We start from the raw sequence: 20246 nt of genomic DNA on the forward strand, positions 1-20246 counted from the left end.
GTAAGAATCCTACAAGGACCATGGTTAAAAAGTGAAAGGAAAAGTCAGTGAAACCAATATTCCAATTGTTATTGCTGCTTGCTGTGTGCTCCACCATATCTGTGAGGGTAAGGGGGACGTTTATGGCAGGGTGGGAGGTTGAGGCAAATCACCTGGCGGCCGATTACGCACAGCCAGACACCAGGGCAATTAGAAGAGCACAGCTGGGCGCGCTGCGCGTCAGAGAAGCTCTGAAAACCAGTTTCATGACTGGCCAGGCTACGGTACGGCAGTTCTGTTTGTCTCTCTTTGATGAGCTCACCACGCTGGCCAAACAGGAAATGAAATTCAAAAGTTCCCGGGGCTTTTCCTGACTACCTGGCTAGTGCATCTGAGTTGAAAGTGTTGTCCAGAGTGGTCACAATGGAGCATTCTGGGATAGCTCCCGGAGGCCAATACTGTCGAATTGCGTCCACAGTACCTCAGATCTGGAACGACGATGTCAATTTTAGCGCTACTCCCCTTGCTGAGGTGGAGTACAGAAACCAGTTTTAAGAGCCCTTTAAGTCGACAAAACCACGTTGGTTGCGTGAACGGATTTAGTTTTAATTCAACCTAACGCGGCTAAATTCGACATAATCGCGTACTGTAGACCAGGCCTCAGTTAGGGTTTAATGGGAACCAGATGGGGGCTGGGTAGCTCAGCTGTTTTGTTTGTTTGAAACCTCTCAGCATCTGATTATATCAGGCAAGACGCTTATTTTAAAGATAAGATGAAGCCAGCAGTTCCTAAAATCTTAGATCAGCCGAAATGAGACTCAAAACAAGATGGACAAGACTCACTGAGGTCATTAAAGCCATGGAGCTAATAGATTTCAGTATATATTTTATTGGGATTATACACAGAATCATGGAAATACAGGGCTGGAAGGGACATTGAGAGGTCATCAAGTCCAGCCCCCTGCTCTGAGGCAGGATCAAGTAAGACCATCTCCCTTGCTGCAGGTTAAGCCCATTACTTATTGGCGAGGGATGATGGTGAGGAGAGGTGAGAGAATCAACTTGTAATATTCATAGTTACAAGATGAAAAATAAAAATGGAGAGAAGAGGAACATCTGCTAAAGTTGTGAGTGACCGGCTGAGCTGGACTGTGGTCAGCTGTACATCCCCCAGCAGGATTTTTCTGCGGCTGGCAGGAACTGTTAGAAACACTTTCAGATTGTACGGGCTCAAATGGATTTATCCAGAGAGATTCTAATTACAATCCACACGAATTACCTGTGTTGTCATTCGTTCTTATTCTCCAGGATCGCCTGGATGTCCCAAACAAATTCAGTGGACTCATTGTTCAGGGCATTGTACATGCACATAGCAAGAGACAGTCCCTGCACCAAAGAGTTTACAAGTTGACTAGCCAGACAAAGAGTGTGAGGGAAAATAGAGGTGAAGTGACTTGCCCAAGGTCACACAGCTGGTTAGTAGCAGAGCCAGGGGTAGAACCTGTGTCTTCTGATGATTAGGCCAGCACTTGGTCAACAGGACCGAACAGCTCTTTACCTTAATGCAGCAGAGTGAGCTAGCCATGGCGTGGCACCGGTAACAAGGAAGGAGAAAATATCTCAGGATAGAGACGTGACATCCTGTTTCCATGCATGCAATTGGCATCAGAAGAGAGGCAAGAAACAACAGGAACAGGACCACGCATGTATGTGCTGGGTACCAGCAGGGAGTAAGGTTTATGGTCCGAACTGCACAGACCAGCATATCCACCAGTTCCTCATGCAATTCCTCCTGACTTTCTGTCTTCCTGCCTTCCCTCTTCCTCTGGCTGCGTCACACTCACTCACTCTCCACAGCTCCATGCGGCCTGGCCTCCCTTAGTGCAAGAGCCATTTGCTCTGCAGCTTCTGTTTTCTAATCTGTGTCTGCCTGGTGGACTCACCATCTCGCTTTAAGCCTTTACTGAATACGTGTCTCTCTACCCCTGCCTAAGCCTCTCTCTCTGCCATGGCGTTGTTGAACTCTATAACGGCGTTGTTGAACTCTATGAGCAAACACCATACCGTGTAATGGGATCCAGGTTGTTTGAACAATGCTATAGGAAATGCAGCTGCCTTTCCCAAGACAGATTACGTGCTCATGGAGTTATGGTATTTAGCTTGGAGTAATGCACCACGTCGGGACAGGTTGTGGATAGAGTACCGTCCAGGGAATTAGAAAGCCAGGGTTTGGCCACTGGTCTGCTGTGTGACTTTGGGCAAGTCAGTCCCTCTCTCTCTGTTTGTCTGTGTAAGCTCTGTAGGGCACCTCTGTGTTTGTGCAGTGTCTTTGTTAATAATAAAACAATATATATGGAGGGGCCATGTTAGCTGTACAGGACCATTATGGAAATATGGCATTCTGGAGTTCTTAAAGCTTTCTTCTAAGCTTCTTATATAGAGTATATGCTACCCCTCTGAGCCATCAGCTATTAGTGAAAGCAGATTCACCCAGTGGTAATACAATGCCTGCCAAGTTTCATCAGCAGCCTTTTTAAAGCATGTGTTTGTCATTTAAAATAAAATCCCAAGTATGACAGATGAACCCGTCGGAGTAAACATCCATCCTGATCCTTTCACTCTAGCTACAAATCATGCAGAATGTGACATCACAGCTCTACACTTTATCCATCCCCTTCCAAACATCCCCTAAATATCCTCGCAATGGCTTTGGGTTTCAGAGAGCGTGGCTCCCTATACAAAGCAGGGAAATTATAGCATGATTTCATCATGGCTTTCATTACAGCATTAGCAAAACATTCATTTCTTACTTACAGGGTCTTTTAGTAGGCAATTTCTCTAGCTCCGAGAACACACCAGTGTCTCTCTTTCTGCATTCCTACCTCCCCACAAATGGGTTTCAAGTCAAAAAAGGGTCTGTTCTTGGAGGGCTATCCTAAGCAGTAGAATGGGAGGGAAAAAAATCAGCCAGGATAAACAAAGATCACTGTTTGGTAGATGGTGTGAAGATTTCCAAGGTATTTTCTTGACCCTCCCCGCCTTTTTTTTTTAATCTCTGCCTGGTGTCGAAGGAATAGCTGAAGAGTTAAAAGGCTCAAGATTGGCCAGTCTTAAACACTTCCCGAAGAAGCATCTAGGATGCAGCATAGAGCAGATGTTCCAGTGGGAGCCTGTTGCTTCAGGAGTCACTGCAGAGACTATTATTAGAATTTGAATTGTCGTAGCCCCAGCCCCATTGTGCTAGGCACTATACAATAGATGATCCCTGGCCCCCAAACAATCCAATGGTCAAACAGGGAAACAATGGGTCCCATCGAGGCTGGATGATTCTCGGGAAGATACGCTTTAGGCAAGTGAAATAAATGAAGACTCAGGCACTAAGACCAAGATGAAAAGAAGTGATTAGTAGGGAGTTGAGACACGATAAAGAGACGTGAAAGTGCTGAGCTTTCAGGCCCCTTTGCATTGGGTCTCACTCAGAAATAGAGACACCCCAAATCATTTGAGAGTTATACGCTCTGTGAGACAGCGTTTTTTTTTCTGTTCCGCGTTTGTACAGTGCCTAGCATAATGGGGTCCTGATCCATGACCAGGGCTCCTAGACACCACTGCAATGCAAATAATAAACAGTAACTATCACTGGTTAGTTTTTAAAATCCTTGTCTTAGCTTTCATGCAGTCCCCATTCGTTCTGTCTCTACATAGTTAGCTTCTAGCCCAAAGCTGGCCTGCTTCTGCACTGCATGGTTATATGAAAGTAGTTCTAACTTTTTTTTGGTGGCTCTGCTTGGGTCATCTTGCTCCTTTATGTTCCATCAAAAAACCCATTCTGAGCTTCCTGTGAAATCCAGCATGTGTCTGGGATTTTTTTCACCCTAAGGTTACAGATTGAAAAGAGGGCTGGCTCAGTGGAAGGCAATTGGCAGAAGCTCACCAAAGTCGGGAGCAGAAAGGAATGGTCTCAAGTGAGGCTCAGTTGGTTTTACAGGCTGTAAATATTCTTTGAGCCAGAGAAGTGTTAATTAAAGGTTAGAGAGTAGATTGCATGAGTTTAAGTGCTGGTGGAAGGTTCCTTATTGCATGAGGGTCTCTGTGCAGAGAATAGATTTGCATGGGCTACAGCAAGAAAGTTTCCCATACACACACTGCCCTGGAAATGTACCCAGTGGTGAGCTGGAGCTGGTTTGCTCGAATCGGTTGTTAAATTTTGAAGCTGGTTTAGAACGGGTTGTTAAAGGGGTGGGCAAACTCTGACCCGCGGGCCACATGTGCCCCGCAGGACCGTCCTGTCCGGCCCGTCTGAGCTGTCAGCTGGGGAGGCTCCCCTGAGAATCCGTTTTTAATTTTTACTCACCCGGTGGTGCTCCGGGTCTTCGGCGGCACTTCGGAGGCAGGTCCTTCAGTTCCGCCGAAGACCCGGAGCGAGTGAAGGACCTGCCGCTGAAATGCCACAGAAGCCCCGGAGCGAGTGAAGGAACCGGTTTTTCAGCTTCTGGCAGCTCATCACTGAATGTACCCCTCAGTTAAACAGTTGGTTAGTGTCCATATACCCATTGCACCTTGTCTTCTCTACCGAGACTGCCAACAAGGACATTGTGAACCATTGCACTGATTACTGTTTACATTTGTAAGCTCGTAAGCTCAGGAAATCTCTATTATTATATGTGGATATAGCATATAGCACAATGGGGCCTTTAGACTGTACTGTATTAAGAGAGAGTTCCTGACGTTAAAGAGCTTACAATCTATTCTAAATCAATGAAATGGAGGGTCAGAGAGGTGAAGTGACTTTCCCAAGGACCCACAGCTGGTCTGTGGCAGAGCCAGGCACAGAATTCAAGTCTTTTGTCTCCCATCTAATGCCCTGGCTACCTGATTACTCTACCATCAACGATTTTTCCATGTATATTGTGAACTGAGACAGGTCCGAGCCACAAAGCCCAAAGTTTGGGCCCGTCTCTCCCTGCAGAGGAATACAGCCCATTTTTCTGCAGCCTGCAAAGAGGAGCAGCATCGTTTCAAATGCATCCGGTACAGACAAACTGACTTGCAGATGAAAGGGGGTTTTGTTTTGTTTCCCAATGCAGTTTTCCAGGAAGGAGTCAGATGGCTGAAGTTATGCAAACCAAATGGATCTTCTTTTGTTTGGGGGGGGTTAAAGTTACTCATTTCTGTGGTGAAACAAAATCATTCTCCAAACAAAACAATCCCTCCCCATAGCTAAACCTGCCAGTTATGAGCTAGAGTAGGCCCTAGAGACTAGAAGATGGATAAACTTTCTAGAGGAGAGTAGATTTAATTTCGGGAGAAGAAATGGGAGTGGAGAGGAGAGAAACAAAATGCTTGTGAAATAGTCTCAGCAAAAGGCCTTGCAAAACGAAAGCAGCTTTAAATGCTGGAGAGCGCATGTTCTTTGCCTTTTACCCTGGTGTTTTAGAAGAAGAAAGTGGCCCATCTGGCTGACATGAGACCTCGTTCCGCTGTCACATGCATTGATGTGATTCATTAACTTCACTAGAGTTACTCCTGATTTACACTGGTATAAGTGAGAACAGAATCAGGCTCCTCAGGGTGTTTATAGTCCCAGGGCCTGATTCTCCTCTGTCTTGCCCCTTGTGGATCCCGGTTACTCCTGTGTGAGGTGGATGTGAAAGGTCACTATTGTGATCTGGTAGCATTGCTCACTCACTGCAATGATGAGAATGGCTGCATGAGATGCACAGCAGTGGAGAATCAGACCTATGGATTGTATACCACCTGCCGTCCAACTCTGATCTCCACTTGGCTTACACATGGCTTAAAGGATCTGTAGCCGGTGTTGAGGAATCCTCTCATGCTGCAAAGCCAGCCTCTATGCCAACCTCCTTCCATTCCACCCCCACATTCCCCCAAAGCAAGAAGGTTGTCAGTGTATTTCCCTATACCCTGGCAATCCCCTTGGGGCTATGGGCAGAGCAAGAGTGGCACCAATTAGCACCCGGTGGGCACGGGATCAGAGGAGAGTAACGGTGGCTTAAAACCAACTCTCATTTGCTGAGCCGTGTGCACAAAATCCAGATGCCAAGATCTGACCCACCACTGAAAATAATGGAGCTCATCGAAATTTTTCTTTCACAACTTATTTTTGACAAAAATGGAAAATTGTTGGAAATGACCAATTTTGGCAATATTTCTGAGGTTTTTGTCAAAAAAACCTGAAAACCTCTAAAACTTGTTGTTGTTGCACAAAGCCTCCCAACCCCTCCCCCCCCCCCCCGCTTTTTTAATGAAAATATGAAAACTTTTTAAAAAAATTTCATGAAAACTAACCTTTTTCCCCATTATTGTTGAAATTTTCCATGGGAATAAAAAGAAACATTTCCCAGCCGGCTTTGGAAAATCCTCTTTCAAGATGCTGCCATAGCAGGAAAACACATGAGGGTGTCATATGTACTGGGTGGGTACCCATGAAACAATACTGCAAAATAATATGCATTTATCTTCAATAAGAAAAGCTGCCATCGAAATGTCAGGGAGAGAATTCTCTTCTGCTGCTATTTGCTTCCAGCCCCTGGAAGGTTTTATGTTGCTATGAGCAGGGCCATAAAAACCCTGTGATCAGTATCTGCCTCACCGTCTCAGAACTTCATGGGGTTGCAGCAAAATATGCTGTACTGTCTCATTTCCCAGTGAGCCCTGCTGAGCTTACCGCTGAGGAGAGGGCCATGGTTTCACAGAGGCCTCTGCTGTTGCTGTGGTTGGCCTGCACCGGGGGAAACAGCTGCAGAGTGACCCAGGAAAGTTTAAACGAGGTCAGAAGCTGCTGAAGAAAATCTTTCCTGGAAGTTCGCAGCACTCTGTTCAGCTTCAAAGTTTACCTCTTTCGGATGCTGGCACTTCAGTTCTTTGGGGCAAGGATCATCTTTTGGTTCTATGTTTTGTACATCACCTAGCATGATGGACGAAAAGAGCAGGGGTCCTAGTCCATGACTAGGGCTCCTAGGAGCTCTGGTCATAAAGCTAACAAATATTGATAGTTAATACAGAATTCCAACTTGCCCAAGATTCCCTAAAAACAGAGGGCCAGATTTTCAAAAGAGCTCAACTCCTACTTAGGATCCTACCTATTTTTTTTTTAGGGGTGTTCCACACCTACCAGGTGCTGTTGCTTTTAGTGAGAGGTGGTGTGGCCTAGAGGATAAAACACTAGACTGGGACTCAGGAGCCCTGGATTCAGTTCCCAGCCCTGCTGTGTGACCTTGGATAAGTCTCTGGCCCGCTCTGTGCCTCAGTTTTCCCATATGTAAGGTGGGGATAATGATACTGACCTCCTTTGTAGTACACTTTGAGATCTACTGATGAAAAGTGCTAGGTATTATTAATAGGAGTTGTTGGATGCTGACCACTTCTTAAAATCTGATCAAGAGAGGCCCTCAGATTGGAATGCATCCGATGAAGTGGGCTGTAGCTCATGAAAGCTTATGCTCAAATAAATGTTAGTCTCTAAGGTGCCACAAGTCCTCCTTTTCTTTTTTCTCAGATTACAGAATCTCACTGTTTTGCTTTCCCTTCATTAGATAATACAACAAGATGGCAGAACATCCATCTCCAGTACAAACTGCACTTAATGGAATGGAAACAGCACCTAAATCATTCTGTTCATGGGCATCCTAGTTCATTTACACGAGCTCTTTGACGTACAACCAGTTTGTTGTAAATTTTGAATGACAAATTGCCATGATTAAGAAACAACCAGCTATACAGAGAGAGAGATGTCCAGATTCTCTCTTGCTGAGATCCACCCCTTCCCTTGCTCATCATGTCCCCTCTATGCCAGGATGGGGGAGTTGGCATAGGAACTGTCTTTGTCAATTTATATGAATTGAGAGCTCCCCTGCACTGGGGGATTCTCAGCTAGCCATTTAGGGCCAGATTCCATCAGGCAGGGCAAAGTGGCCAGAACAGGGGGGAGAGAATCTAGCCCATATTGTCCAGTTCTGGGCTGTGAAGACAATTTTTGTGTTCTAGCAATGAGAGTAGCATTCAGTCATGTAGGGTTCAGGCTATAGATCATGTCAGGTTGAGTGAAATTTCCCATGAAATGGAAATTTCCTTTTCCAGCCACTTCTAGTTATAAGCAACCTATTGTGATGTTGGGACTCAATATAGCATTAATGAACCCTTTATAAACTATGTAAAAGGATACCTTTAGTACACAGCACTTCTGTTTTGCTTTCTATTTGAGGATCTCAAAGCACTTTACTAACCTGAATGAAGCCCCCAATAAAGATAAAGATTATTATCATTATAAGGCTAGGAAAACTGAGGCACAGATCATTTATATAATTTGCCAACAGTCAGACAGGTCCCAAACGAGCAAAATGTTCAAGCAGGTGGGTAACTTTATATATCTGAGTTCCACTGACCACTTCTTAGTTCCTCAGTGGAACTATTCATGTGTTTAAAGTTATTCATCTGCATGGCTGCTTTGCTAAGATAAGGGCCACAGTTACTTATTGGTAGAATCAGGAACAGAAGACAGATCTTCCTACTTCCAGTCCAAGGCTTTAACAGTAATACTAGAGATATTACAGTGATGAGCATGTTATGAATGCCTAGACAGATGCCTCCACACACTGACTGTTTTTTCTCTTGAGCCAGGAAATCAGTTCAGGTGAAATAGATTACCTGAATCTCATTCGAGCCTTAATCCTTTCTGAGGGTTGAAAAGTTGAAAAATTTAGACTGCCATTTCCAAAGGGTCCTAAGGGAGTTAGGAGTGTCCATGGGAGTTGGATGCCTAATTCCCATAAGGCTCCTTGAAAATCGCAATCTAAATTCCCTTACAACCTCTACCCATCCTGAGTTCGTCAGGGATTGGAAGCAGAACCAGCACAGTAATTCAAGAAAAGCTACTCCTGCAGTATTTCTGGTCCAGCTAAAACCAAGGAAGCACCTGGAATCTCAAGATTTTGAGCCTACTTTTGGTGAGATTTTCTAAGCCAAAATGGTTGGCATAATCACCTCTGAACATTTTGAGGTTTGCACATCTCTTAATTATGGGGCAGTTCAGAAGCCTACAATCCTTGATGGGCTGCAACCTCTACAGCTAGAGAATAATGAATTTTTCAGTAAATCCTAAAGTAAAGAAAATTTTTTTGAACAAAATGTTTTGTTTGATCCAAAATGAAACGTTTCATTTCAAGTTTGAGCATTTTTAACACATTTGCATTCTTTTTTAATGCAATTGAAGGGAACTTCAAAAGAAAAAGTCATTTCAAAACAGAAAAATTGAAATATTTTGTTTTGAAAATGTCTACTATACTGAATTTATTTGGTTTGTTTTTCAAAATGAACAGTTCAGCAAAACCGACACAAATTGGTGAAATGTTTGTTTCAGCAAATCTGCATTTTTTTGCTGAAAATTTCTCCCGGTTCTAGTAACTGCATCATGCAATAGCAGAGAGAGCACTATATAAAGCGCACCTAGGCATGCATGAATGGGGCTCCTCTTAATTAACTGAGCCTCACAACACCCCAGAGGCAGGTAAGTATTATTATCCCTATTACACAGGTCGGTAAACTGAAGCACAGAAAAGAAAAAATGGATTTGCTTAAGGTCATCACACCAAGTCAGCAGGGAGCCAGTCATAGAATCCAGGCATCTTCAGTACAGTCTGACTGCTAGATTTCCACCCCTACTCCCAAGTGTTTATATATAGGTTTGGCAGAATTTGATTTTTTAAAAATAATTTTGAGAGACATCTATTTTTAATCTTCCTCTTATTTGTATCTATTTAAATTTTTACAGTTGTGCAAAACTATGGACTTTAAGCAATTTTTTTTTCTATTTTTATCAACTTAAATTTTCATAGTTGTGGAAAATGAATGGGGCTGTCACCTGGGGGAGGATCAAGCAATAATTATGTAACGACAATTTGATGCTGATATTCAAAAATTAAGCTTGATAACCATTAAAACACAAATTCTCAACATCGTATGTCAAAATAAATATCTTTAAATTAAACTCTAAGAAGTTCTCAAGCACCATATTTCTTACTTTGTTTAACTCTACATTTCAGCTATTATCAGTGGAAATATTTTCTCATCAGTTTGTATGTGTACAGTGAAACAGACATTTACTGATATTTACAGATAAAAATCTAATCCTTCAAAGCCTATTTATATGCCATGAGAGAGAATTAAGAGGTTGTAAACTTTAAGGTAATCCTAACTTTTAAATGGTTTCAGAGTAGCAGCCATGTTAGTCTGTATTCACAAAAAGTAAAGGAGGACTTGTGGCACCTTAGAGACTAACAAATTCATTTGAGCATAAGCTTTCGTGAGCTACAGCTCACTTCATCAGATGCGTGCAGTGGAAAATACAGTGGGGAGATTTATATACACAGAGAACATGAAACAATGGGTGTTACCATACACACTGTAACAAGAGTGATCAGGTAAGGTGAGCTAACTTTTAAATGGTGCATTACCAAACTCCTCACACATCAGTCCACTTTCTCTCTTTCTTTCTCCAGATGAGAAACCTTTCGTAGTAGAAGATACCTATTTGCTCTGCCCAGCACCTGTATTACGAGAAGTTGGCATGTAAGTTCTTAGAGATACCCACCAGCATTTGAAATTGACTGATCCCATTTATTGCCTGAGGAAGAATAATTGATTTACCTGATTTTAACTATCATACATCCCTGTATTCACTATTAAACTGGGCCACAGTTACTTCCTAGCCCACAAATTCCATGCAGGAAAGCTGAACCAAAGTCTGTTGGTCATATATGGACATGGCAGGACTGACTAGATCTTGTTTTAATTGTAAAACAGTAGCCTTAGAAGCTCTCTCTGAAATGATCTCAATAGTGTAAAGCTAGAAAGTGGGGTATTGAGCCTTCACTGCTCCTGTGACTCAAGATATGATCCAACAAAGGGATTTTGTGATCTTCAGCAGTTGGGAGAGAGTTAAAAAAGGGAAGAACTGGTCATAAAACAGAAGGGGCCCATCCTGCTGCCCTTTCTCACTTAGGGCCTGTTCCAGAGCCATTCAAGTCAACTGATTTGAATGATTTGATTCAGTTACCGTTGACTCTTCTCACACGTATGTGAAGATGGATGGCATGATTAGGCTCAAAGCATGGGAGACAATGCTGAATGAGTTTGGCTCTTACTGCCCATACTGCACAGCGGTAGAAATTCTGCAGTGCATCATCATTCCTCAGTTTTAAGAGACAACTTTATTACTGTAGCCGCTCAGTCACTGCATCCACTCAGTTCTTCCGCACGATGTTATACTAAATGTTATACTACCGGGAAGCATCGCAGCTGGAGCTGCGAGAAATCAGTCATCATCGGCAGACTCTGTGAATCTGGCCTGTTAATAGGTTTAAAAAAATGTGTGTTGCTTTTTGTGTCCCATTGCCTCTTCCCACCGCCTCTCCTATAGTAATGTCACCATAATGATAAGGCAGGCAGGTGCATTCCTAGCTTTCCACTGTATCCAAAGATTTTGTACTGCTGTCCACCACCAAGGTATCTGATCTGCTTTCACATGCATTGGATTGGCAATAGCAAGGTCCCTAGCAGAGTTCATGGAGTCACGCCTTCCTCTTCCTTCTGGGTTATAGGAATTCTGCTTGAGGAAGGCATTTCTGTTTTTCACTTTGCGTGGGAAGCAAGCAGAGGGGGGTTGATGATGTAAATGTCATTCTGGTTACGGTGGAAATGCGGTATGGTAGAAAGAGAGAGGTTTTTGCAACTTTCCCTAAAGACAGGCAGATTCTAGATTAGTCTAATCTCCTCTGGAAATTCATTCCACAGCAGGAACCCTTCACTAGAGAATGTTTTGTCCCCAGCTCTCATGTAACTTGTTTTGGGCTTTGCGATCTGTACTCTGCAGTGCTTGACATATTCATGACTTCCTCTTGTCGATGAACTGAGCTCTATTCACATGAGAGGGTCAGTGTTTTTCTATTCCCAATTGGAATAGAAAGTACAGAGCTCGAGGAAGATGGTGTAATTTTTAATCCAGTGTCAGTTAGTAGAGGGAAAACAGTTCTTTATATGGGAGTGGAGAATACCCTATTGTTATGCTGGAGAGGGAGTTTGTATGTATGTTCTGACCCTAATAAACAGAACAGATGGTTGTTAACCCGAAGATACAGACACTTGATGACGAGTGAGATTAAGGAGAACAAGACTTGTCAGTAGCAGATAGGATCCTAGCAAACCTGGAAGCAGATAGTAGAGGTACCAGATAATACAGCCAATTAAGGAAAACATAGAGTAGCTCTGAAGCTGCTCTAAATTGTGCTAAGGCTAGGTTGGGCCTAGGACTAAGGGAATGAAGAGGTGGTATTTTGCTCCCTTCTTTTCTCAGCGGTGTCACTTTTTTCTCCATATAATACATTGCACAGGTGGCTGAGTGCATTACAATATGGCAGCATGGGGCAGTGAGGATGGGAATTAGCCTATGTTTGAAACCTCAGGTACTGGCCAGAGCCTGATATCAGGATCCCCGATTCAAGCCGGGGCACGTGTCTGATGCAGCGTGGCAGATGGCTGTCCTGTTGTTGTTTTTTTGCAGGGAGGCAGCTCTTCAGGTCAGCATGAATGACGGCCTCAGTTTCATCTCAAGCTCCGTCATCATCTCCAGCACGCACTGTGTAAGTTTCAACATATGCGCATAAAAGGATTCTGTAGCAAAAGGGTTCTAAACCACAGATAAGCTGTGCTGGTACTTGAGGCTTGGGTGAGTGGCATGCTAAGGAGCCACCTCTCTGCCTTAGTGGTGAGCTCTTACGCATGGCCCTCCTGCACTGCCATTCCCCATGTGGTGTGCACCTTAACATGGGTTTGAAGCAAGCAGCTCATGCTCTGTCTGAGCATGTATGGGAGATGGTGAAGTGGTTTTGTGATATAGCAGAGGTGTCAGGATCTGGTTCGCCACTGCTTTGCTCCTTGCATGGTGAGTGCATATTGCACCAGTGGATCAGACATGTCCACTCACACCAGTGATATCTGTTTACACCCACTTTGCACAGATGCAAATGATGGCACAAGTTGCAAGGCAGTGGCAATCGGACCCTTTGTCTATGAATCGATATGCTCCTCCCCAAAAGTTTGGGGAGCTCTGCAGAAGTGCAGACTGCACTGACCCCATGTCCTTCTTTGCTAGCAATGCCTGAGTCACTGGTTCTCATCAGCCTCTTGCAGCGGCCGGAGCAAAGGAAAGCAACTTCTTACAGTTAATAAGACTGTTGTCTTGATGGGGATTTTACTTCTGCTAAAGTGTGACCATGAGGAAGGGAGGCCTCATGTTAGTAAGGATAAAGGAGATTTGGGAGGAATTTACTTTGTGCTCATGAAAACAGAAAATATTGGGAATCTTATGAGAATGTGGGATTCTGACTGAATAGGATGTGTACAATTGGGACCCATGTACATAGCATGTGAGATTCATAAATTTGGTCAAGGCTTTTGGCTGACCTGTATGGGATTAAGCTAGTAAAAGGGGGGTTCTGTTATATACTGTTGCTTTGAAATAAGCTGTTTTATTAAGGTAAGGTCACAATTATAGGGCACAATCCTACAAGGTGTTGAGTGCCTCCAGCATGATTCTAAACACCTGAGGTTACCATTGAAACCTGTGGGAGTTGAGACCCTCAGCACCTAGCAAAAGATATTCAGAATCTTTTGGGATCTAGCCCTAGATCTCCAAGCATCACTCATTGACACCCGTACTGATGCCATTTAAAACTTCATTCTTCATGCAGTTATGTGTTTCTGTCTGGCTTTCTCTACAAGGGTGAACTTCATCCCTGTTCAGAGAGAATAGCATAAAGCCTATGCCCTACTTATCATAGAATATCAAGGTTGGAAGGGACCTCAGGAGGTCATCTAGTCCAACCCCTGCTCAAAGCAGGACCAATCCCCAATTTTTGCCCCAGATCCCCAAATGACCCCCTCAAGGACCGAACCCACAACCCTGGGTTTAGCAGGCCAATGCTCAAACCACTGAGCTATGCCTCCCCCGCCATGCCTTGTGCTGGTTTTCTGCACTGTCATAAATTTCATACAAAGGACCAATTCCTGCAGTCAGTATTCAGGCAAAACTTCCCTGGGAGTCTTGGCTGAGAAAGGACTGCAGGATTTGACTTGAAGACTTTTATGGCAGGACTCTTTCCCTGCCCCCTTCAAATCCACCAAACAAAACTGCATCGTGTTTCTATGTGGAGCTAGTGAAAGGCCAAGTTATATAATATCCACATACCAAGACTATTCAGTTGTGGTCCATGAACACTGATGCACAGGCTAAGGGGGAAAATATCTCCTGTACCATTTCATCTGTCGCAACAACGACAAGATTGTCTGGAGACACCCGCATTGTCTACATGATTAAATGTCAGTTTTCAGAGCTGAGATGAAGGCTTATTTCTCTGCAGTTGACAAGGGCATCTTTATGCCTTGAGAGGGGGCTTTTTTTCAGCTGGATTTGATATTTCAGTTCAAGTTCTCTTTGCTGCCATGGTGAAAGTAAGTGTGTGTGTGTGTGTGTGTGTGTGTGTGTGTGTGTGTGTGTGTGTGTGTGTGTGAGAGAGAGAGAGAGAGAGAGAGAATAAATTATGAGCAATTTTTCTGCTTTGCCTTTTGAAGCAAGATACGGTTATGATCAACACAGACAGCAAAATGCAGCTGTTTGATATTTGCAACGTGCCATTGGGGCAGATACTCAGTTGGTGTAAATTGTCTTAGCTCCAACAGCACTGTGACAATTTACACCAAAGGAAGATTGCCCCTATTGACTTCAGTGGAGCAGCTCACATATGAACTCTGAGAGCAGAACTTGGCTCACAGTTATTTCATTCATTTCCAAGCGGGGATGGACACTTCTTCTCACTTGCAACAATTAGGATAAAAGCAATGAGCTGTTGCTTTAGCTGAATGATGCTTCATGCAAGAAGCATGAGAACATTTAAAACACAGGATTTATAGGATACAACATTCTAATTTTTTAAAAAAATCTTCCTTTGAATTTCTGGTTTTCCACATGTTCTATATTGGGAGGCTACTCAGCCAAGACATTCAGAGTAAGGTAAAAATCAGCAGATTCAGTATGTCTAGATATCAAGAGGAAAACATAAATTATTTAAATCTGCTTGTTCATTCTATAAATGTGTGTATAGCAGTATAGATTTCAGAGACTCATAGATGGAGTATGGGTCATATGGCACTGCACAAGTGTATAGTACAGTATATTTTTGTATCTCTGCCTGTTCTAAGTGACCCAAATTTGATCCTAAGTATGGAGTTTTCATCACTTAACTGGGACACAGTTGGATAGAACTCATTGTAGGGACCTTTTCACTGATAACGCCCACAAAACAATTAGGGGAAGTATTTCCAAGCAATAGGCTGCGTAATGGTGATCATTTCATCTACACCAGGTGCACAGAAAATGTTTCCTTCAGTTTGAAAGCTTTTGCTGGTTCTGGCAGTAACCTGGGGACAGCCACCTTTTCAAAAATACCAGCTAATCTTCAGCACCCCTGAGTCTGAGAATCCAACCTGTGAAACCCGAAGCCTGTTTTCCAGAAATGCTGAGGAACCTGAGTGCCAATTCCGATCAATTCCAGCACCCCTGAAAATTTAGTTTGCATGGGGTGTGTCAAGCATGGCGTTCAAACTCAGTGACCTGCTTTGGAAATGTGGTTGTAAACGTCTCTTAAATTGTTTGGAAAGTTTCTCTTGGAGAAGAGAGGGGTTTATTTATTGTCTGTGTTTAAATAGCACCCTGCAACAGGGTTCATGACCCGCCCCTCTTCCTGGGGCCTGCTTGCTGCCCCCAATAAGGCTCAGAGAGGTTGTGCAACACCCCTGTCTTTATTTACTTAAGGTTATCCCACCAGTGTTAATCTAAGAAAAGCTTTACAGGATTAGTCTCCTCCTTTATAGGCAGAGTCAGCCTTCAGCTAGGAGGCCTCCAATTTATAACTCTTGGCTGGTCAGGCCAGCGGGTATTGCCAATCCTCAAGCCGGCATCAGGCCTTTTCCATCAGCCCCAATCTGTTTCCCCTGATTGGAGCTGACGGGGCAGGGGCTAATTAGGTGCTTTTGCATCAGCACCATGCTACACACCCACTGTAAAGAAAGCTAAAACAAGGTCTCCAATCTTGCAAATGCTTACATACATGCATAACTTCAGGCAATTGATGAATACTTGCACTGGCTTCAAGCTTGAAAGATACGCACATGTGTGTTTGCAGAATCAGGGCCAAAGCCAGTAAATTTGGAAAGCTGCAGCAGGAGGTGACAGCACAGTGCAGAGAGAGCTTCTCTCCTCACTTTGCAAAGAAACTTTGAAGGGGAGGGAGGGGAATAGGTCGTTTGTAAATCTTTCCTCCATGGCACGTCAGTGAAGCTCTTTGCAGACGGCATGCAAAAACGGCCCTAGATCTGGAACGATGTCCTGAACGTACCACAAATTCCCCCTGTCTGTGCATCTCCCACCCGGATCGCATATAACGACAGCTCACTGTTTGGCACTTGTGCAAACGCCTTAACTCTCAGAACCATTGCTCACGAGAAGCTGCGGTTTGTTGGGAGAATGAGTCAGCAAACAGAGATTTCATTGAGAAAGTGGTGCCCATACGAGTGTTTCCATATTTCTTGAGGTTTGGGGACTGGCCTCCAGAAGATGAAAGTGGGTGGCACCATGCTATGTGAAACTTCTAAGGAGCCAGAATGTGTGTATGCTTCTTTAAAATATATGTGTTTGCCCAAGTCTTGAGAATCAGCAAATGGAGCATGGTGCAGCTGTCTCATTTCCCAGTCCAGCGTGACTTGTGAACTGCGAAGTTTGAAATTCTATCAGTAGCTCAAGAAATCATAGTAACACTCCTTCTGGCTGGAGACAGGTTCTAGCCGGAAGTTCAGATCCAGATTTCAAGCAGTCTGAAGGTCAGGAGTGTTTGGATGCAGGGAGCTTTGTTCTGTTCTGAAGGCTGGGACCATTTGTAAACATGGAGTTGGGTTCAGCATTTCCTCCACCCACCTGAGTACCATAGTTGAGGCCATATAGATGTAGGCCCCACATTAATTACTGAAAATTAAACATCCAGTCAGTCACACGAGAAGCATTATCTAGGGTTTCACAGATGTCTACACTGCAGCTGGGAGTGAGTTGTGGGTAGAGAGACTTGCGTTCGTTTAGCTTGACCTAATGGGCTAAAAATAGCCGTGTGGACGTTGCGGCTCTGGTAGACGCTTGGGCTAGCCGCCGAATCCAGGCCCACCCAGCCCCATGGGTTTGAATTCAGGTGGCTAGCCCGAAACTCTTCTGGAGCCCCAGTGTCCACCCTGCTATTTTTAGTGCACTAGCTCCCAGGATGCAAGTATGTGGGAGGCGCTCTGCCAGGTGCAGTGTCGGCATATCCCCAGAAAACAATTAGCATTAGCTCTCTTTATAGCAAGCATTTGTCCAAAGGACTGGCCAACATCCAACTCCCATTAAAGTCAATGGAAAGATTCACTGTTGGATCAGGCCCACAGGGACGAGAGGGGAAGAGCTTATGAAGAAAGATTGGAATAATGTATTATAACATGGCAAAATGACCTCTGAGCAAGGAGACACGACTGCAAGTCTGTAAAGAGCGTAGACATCAGAGAGGGGAGTGAATGTCTGAGGCTGTCGCCTGCAGGTATAACTTTCAAAGGGAATATTTATATTCAGAAATCTTCCTATCAGTGAGATTCTTAGCTATGGAGTAGTCTCCCAAAGGAGATAGTTAGGACATTTTAAATGTAGATGGCAGAAAACCCTGGAGAATAGCATGTTAAGGAACAAACCTGAAAATAAAGGGACTGAATACTGTAATGGGCTTTATTACCTCTTCCTTACACGATTCTACAACATAGCAACAAATTCTTACAACACATTCTCATGGCTTGGAGACCTTCAAGATAGACTCTGTCATTTCCCCCATAACTCTTGTATGAAACATCCTTCTTCCAAGACTATCTAAAGTCCATCAATGGAGGGAAAGGCATCTTTATAAAACTCAGAACTATCTAATCATTTTGAGAAATCAGACATTTTGATTTTAAAAAAGGAATATTTCTTCTGCTGACATTTCTTTTCCATTGTTTGACCAGCAATCTCTCTCTCTCTCAGGGGAGATTTTCAAAGACATCAAGGGAAATTATGGGTCCAACTCCATGGGAGTTCTCCTCAATAAGTTACAAAGGTCTCAAAGGAACATGCTTTGGTTTAAATCTACAATTGGCATTTGGATCATTCCCTAATTATTTTTCAACAAGACGTTCTCTTTCTCTCTCCTGTGGAGTTCTGTGCTGTTTGAACAAAATTGCCTTGCACATCTCACTCTATTTGAACAGTATCCAGTCCTATAATGCCAATTTAAACTCTCTCCCCATTGAGCAATGTCAGTCAGACAGAACCCACTAATCTGGGATTTTCAAAGGGGGCTATGGGAGTTAGGCACCCAAGTCCCATTGACTTTGAATAGGGAGGGGGTGCCTAAGTCCCATAGACTCTTTGGAAAATGCCAATTGATGGGCCTGATCCTGAGTTATGCTAATGTCCCTTTGTACCATTTTAAGACCCTCTATGCTGCCACAGTGGTATAAAGAGACATTATCAGGTCAGAGTTGCCTGGTGCTTCTAGAGCCCAACATTAAATGTGCTACTGTAACTTCTTATGAGACTCATTCATCAAAGACACATTTCTTTTCTTGGAATATACACCGCTAAAACTTTTGTCGAAACTCTCCATCCAGAGCATTAGCTCTGAATCTTTCAAGGAATCCAACCCACGACACCCAAGGATTAACTGGTCTTAACATTTCATCGATAATGCTACAACCCTTCTCAAAGAAGAGAAATGAATAGCTCCTAAGGGGAGAACTCACACTCACATAAACCTGCACTCACAGCAACCAATTACCTAAAATATACAAGGCATCATAAAATCTCCCTGACTCCTAAATCATTGATGCATTGATTAATGCGGTCATCAGATCACTAACTGAGTCTGTCGGCGCCATCACTCCTGCCTGACAAGGCTTTTATAACACCCCATTGCCTGAAATGCCAGGTTCTCAGCTGGACAAAACTGGTGCAGTTTCACTGATGTCAGTGGAGCTAAGCTAATTTAACAGTTTAGGGTCTGCCTCCTGTGTCCAGCATCTAAAGACTCCTAAAGAATAGAGACAGACAAATCTATCAATCCCTGCGCTCTATCAGTCTATCTGTCTGTCTGTCCCCCAGCCCTGAAAACTCTCTAGATATATAACATTTTATCAAACAATGAGAATACTAGATCCAGGCTAAAGTTTTCAAAAGCATTTAATGTCTAGGAGCCTAAGTCCCATTTTCAGCAGGGATTTGGAGCCAGATTTTCAAAGGTATTTTAACACCTAAAGATGCAGATAGACTCCTAACTGCCACTGATTCCAATGGGAGTTAGGAGTCTGACTTGCTTAGGCATTTTTTAAAATCTTACTCTGCGCCTTTCCCCATTTTTAGGCCCTGAAAATCTGGCTCTTAGCCACTTAGGGTTCAGATTCTCAAATGTATTGAGGCACCTTATTCCTTATTTAGCAGGAGTTGATTTAAATGGGAGTTAGGCACCTAAATGACCAGATCACTTTGGAAGCGGCTCCTGAAGCTATGTCTATGGGTGTGACTCCCCTGCTAGTGTACATATAGAATATCAGGGTTGGAAGGGACCTCAGGAGGTCATCTAGTCCAACCCCCTGCTCAAAGCAGGACCAATCCCCAATTTTTGCCCCAGATCCCTAAATGGCCCCCTCAAGGATTGAACTGACAACCCTGAGTTTAGCAGGCCAATGCTCAAACCACTGAGCTCTTCCTCCCCCATACTCACGCTAGCTCTTCTCAAGCTAGCACAAGCATACATGTCCGGGCAGCCACAGTGGCACGAGCAGTGACATGCAGGCACGGCTGAGCCAGGCTGACTACATACCTACCGCTTTCAGGTGGGTTTGTACCTGGCATGGCTCCACTGTGCCTCCCCTACGGCTACTCGTGGCCACACTGCTGTTTACACTCGTGACAACTGCATGAGAGCGAGTGTGAGCCCGTGTGCACGAGCAGGGGGATCACACCCCTAACTCACAGTGTGGACGTAGCCCTCGGGAAATATATGTGAGTGTACATGTAACATGTATGGAACATTTCACTAGACTGCGGTGCCATTCGCTAGCTCTAATATTCTCACTATTTGATAAAAACA

General features: G+C 43.9%; 1 protein-coding gene across 2 annotated transcripts in view; it reads left to right on the forward strand.

Moving 5' to 3' along the window:
• The window catches only part of ANTXR1 (ANTXR cell adhesion molecule 1), a 181147-nt gene that overhangs the window by 53266 nt on the left and 107635 nt on the right, over positions 1-20246 (forward strand). For both annotated transcript variants that reach the window (XM_073325259.1, XM_073325260.1), the window contains exons 11-12: positions 10497-10566; positions 12557-12635. In XM_073325259.1, the coding sequence (XP_073181360.1) occupies positions 10497-10566; positions 12557-12635 (149 nt within the window). The remainder of the gene's footprint in view (positions 1-10496; positions 10567-12556; positions 12636-20246) is intronic.

The sequence above is a fragment of the Lepidochelys kempii genome, chromosome 26, assembly GCF_965140265.1.
Source record: "Lepidochelys kempii isolate rLepKem1 chromosome 26, rLepKem1.hap2, whole genome shotgun sequence".
Lineage (NCBI taxonomy): Eukaryota > Metazoa > Chordata > Testudines > Cheloniidae > Lepidochelys > Lepidochelys kempii.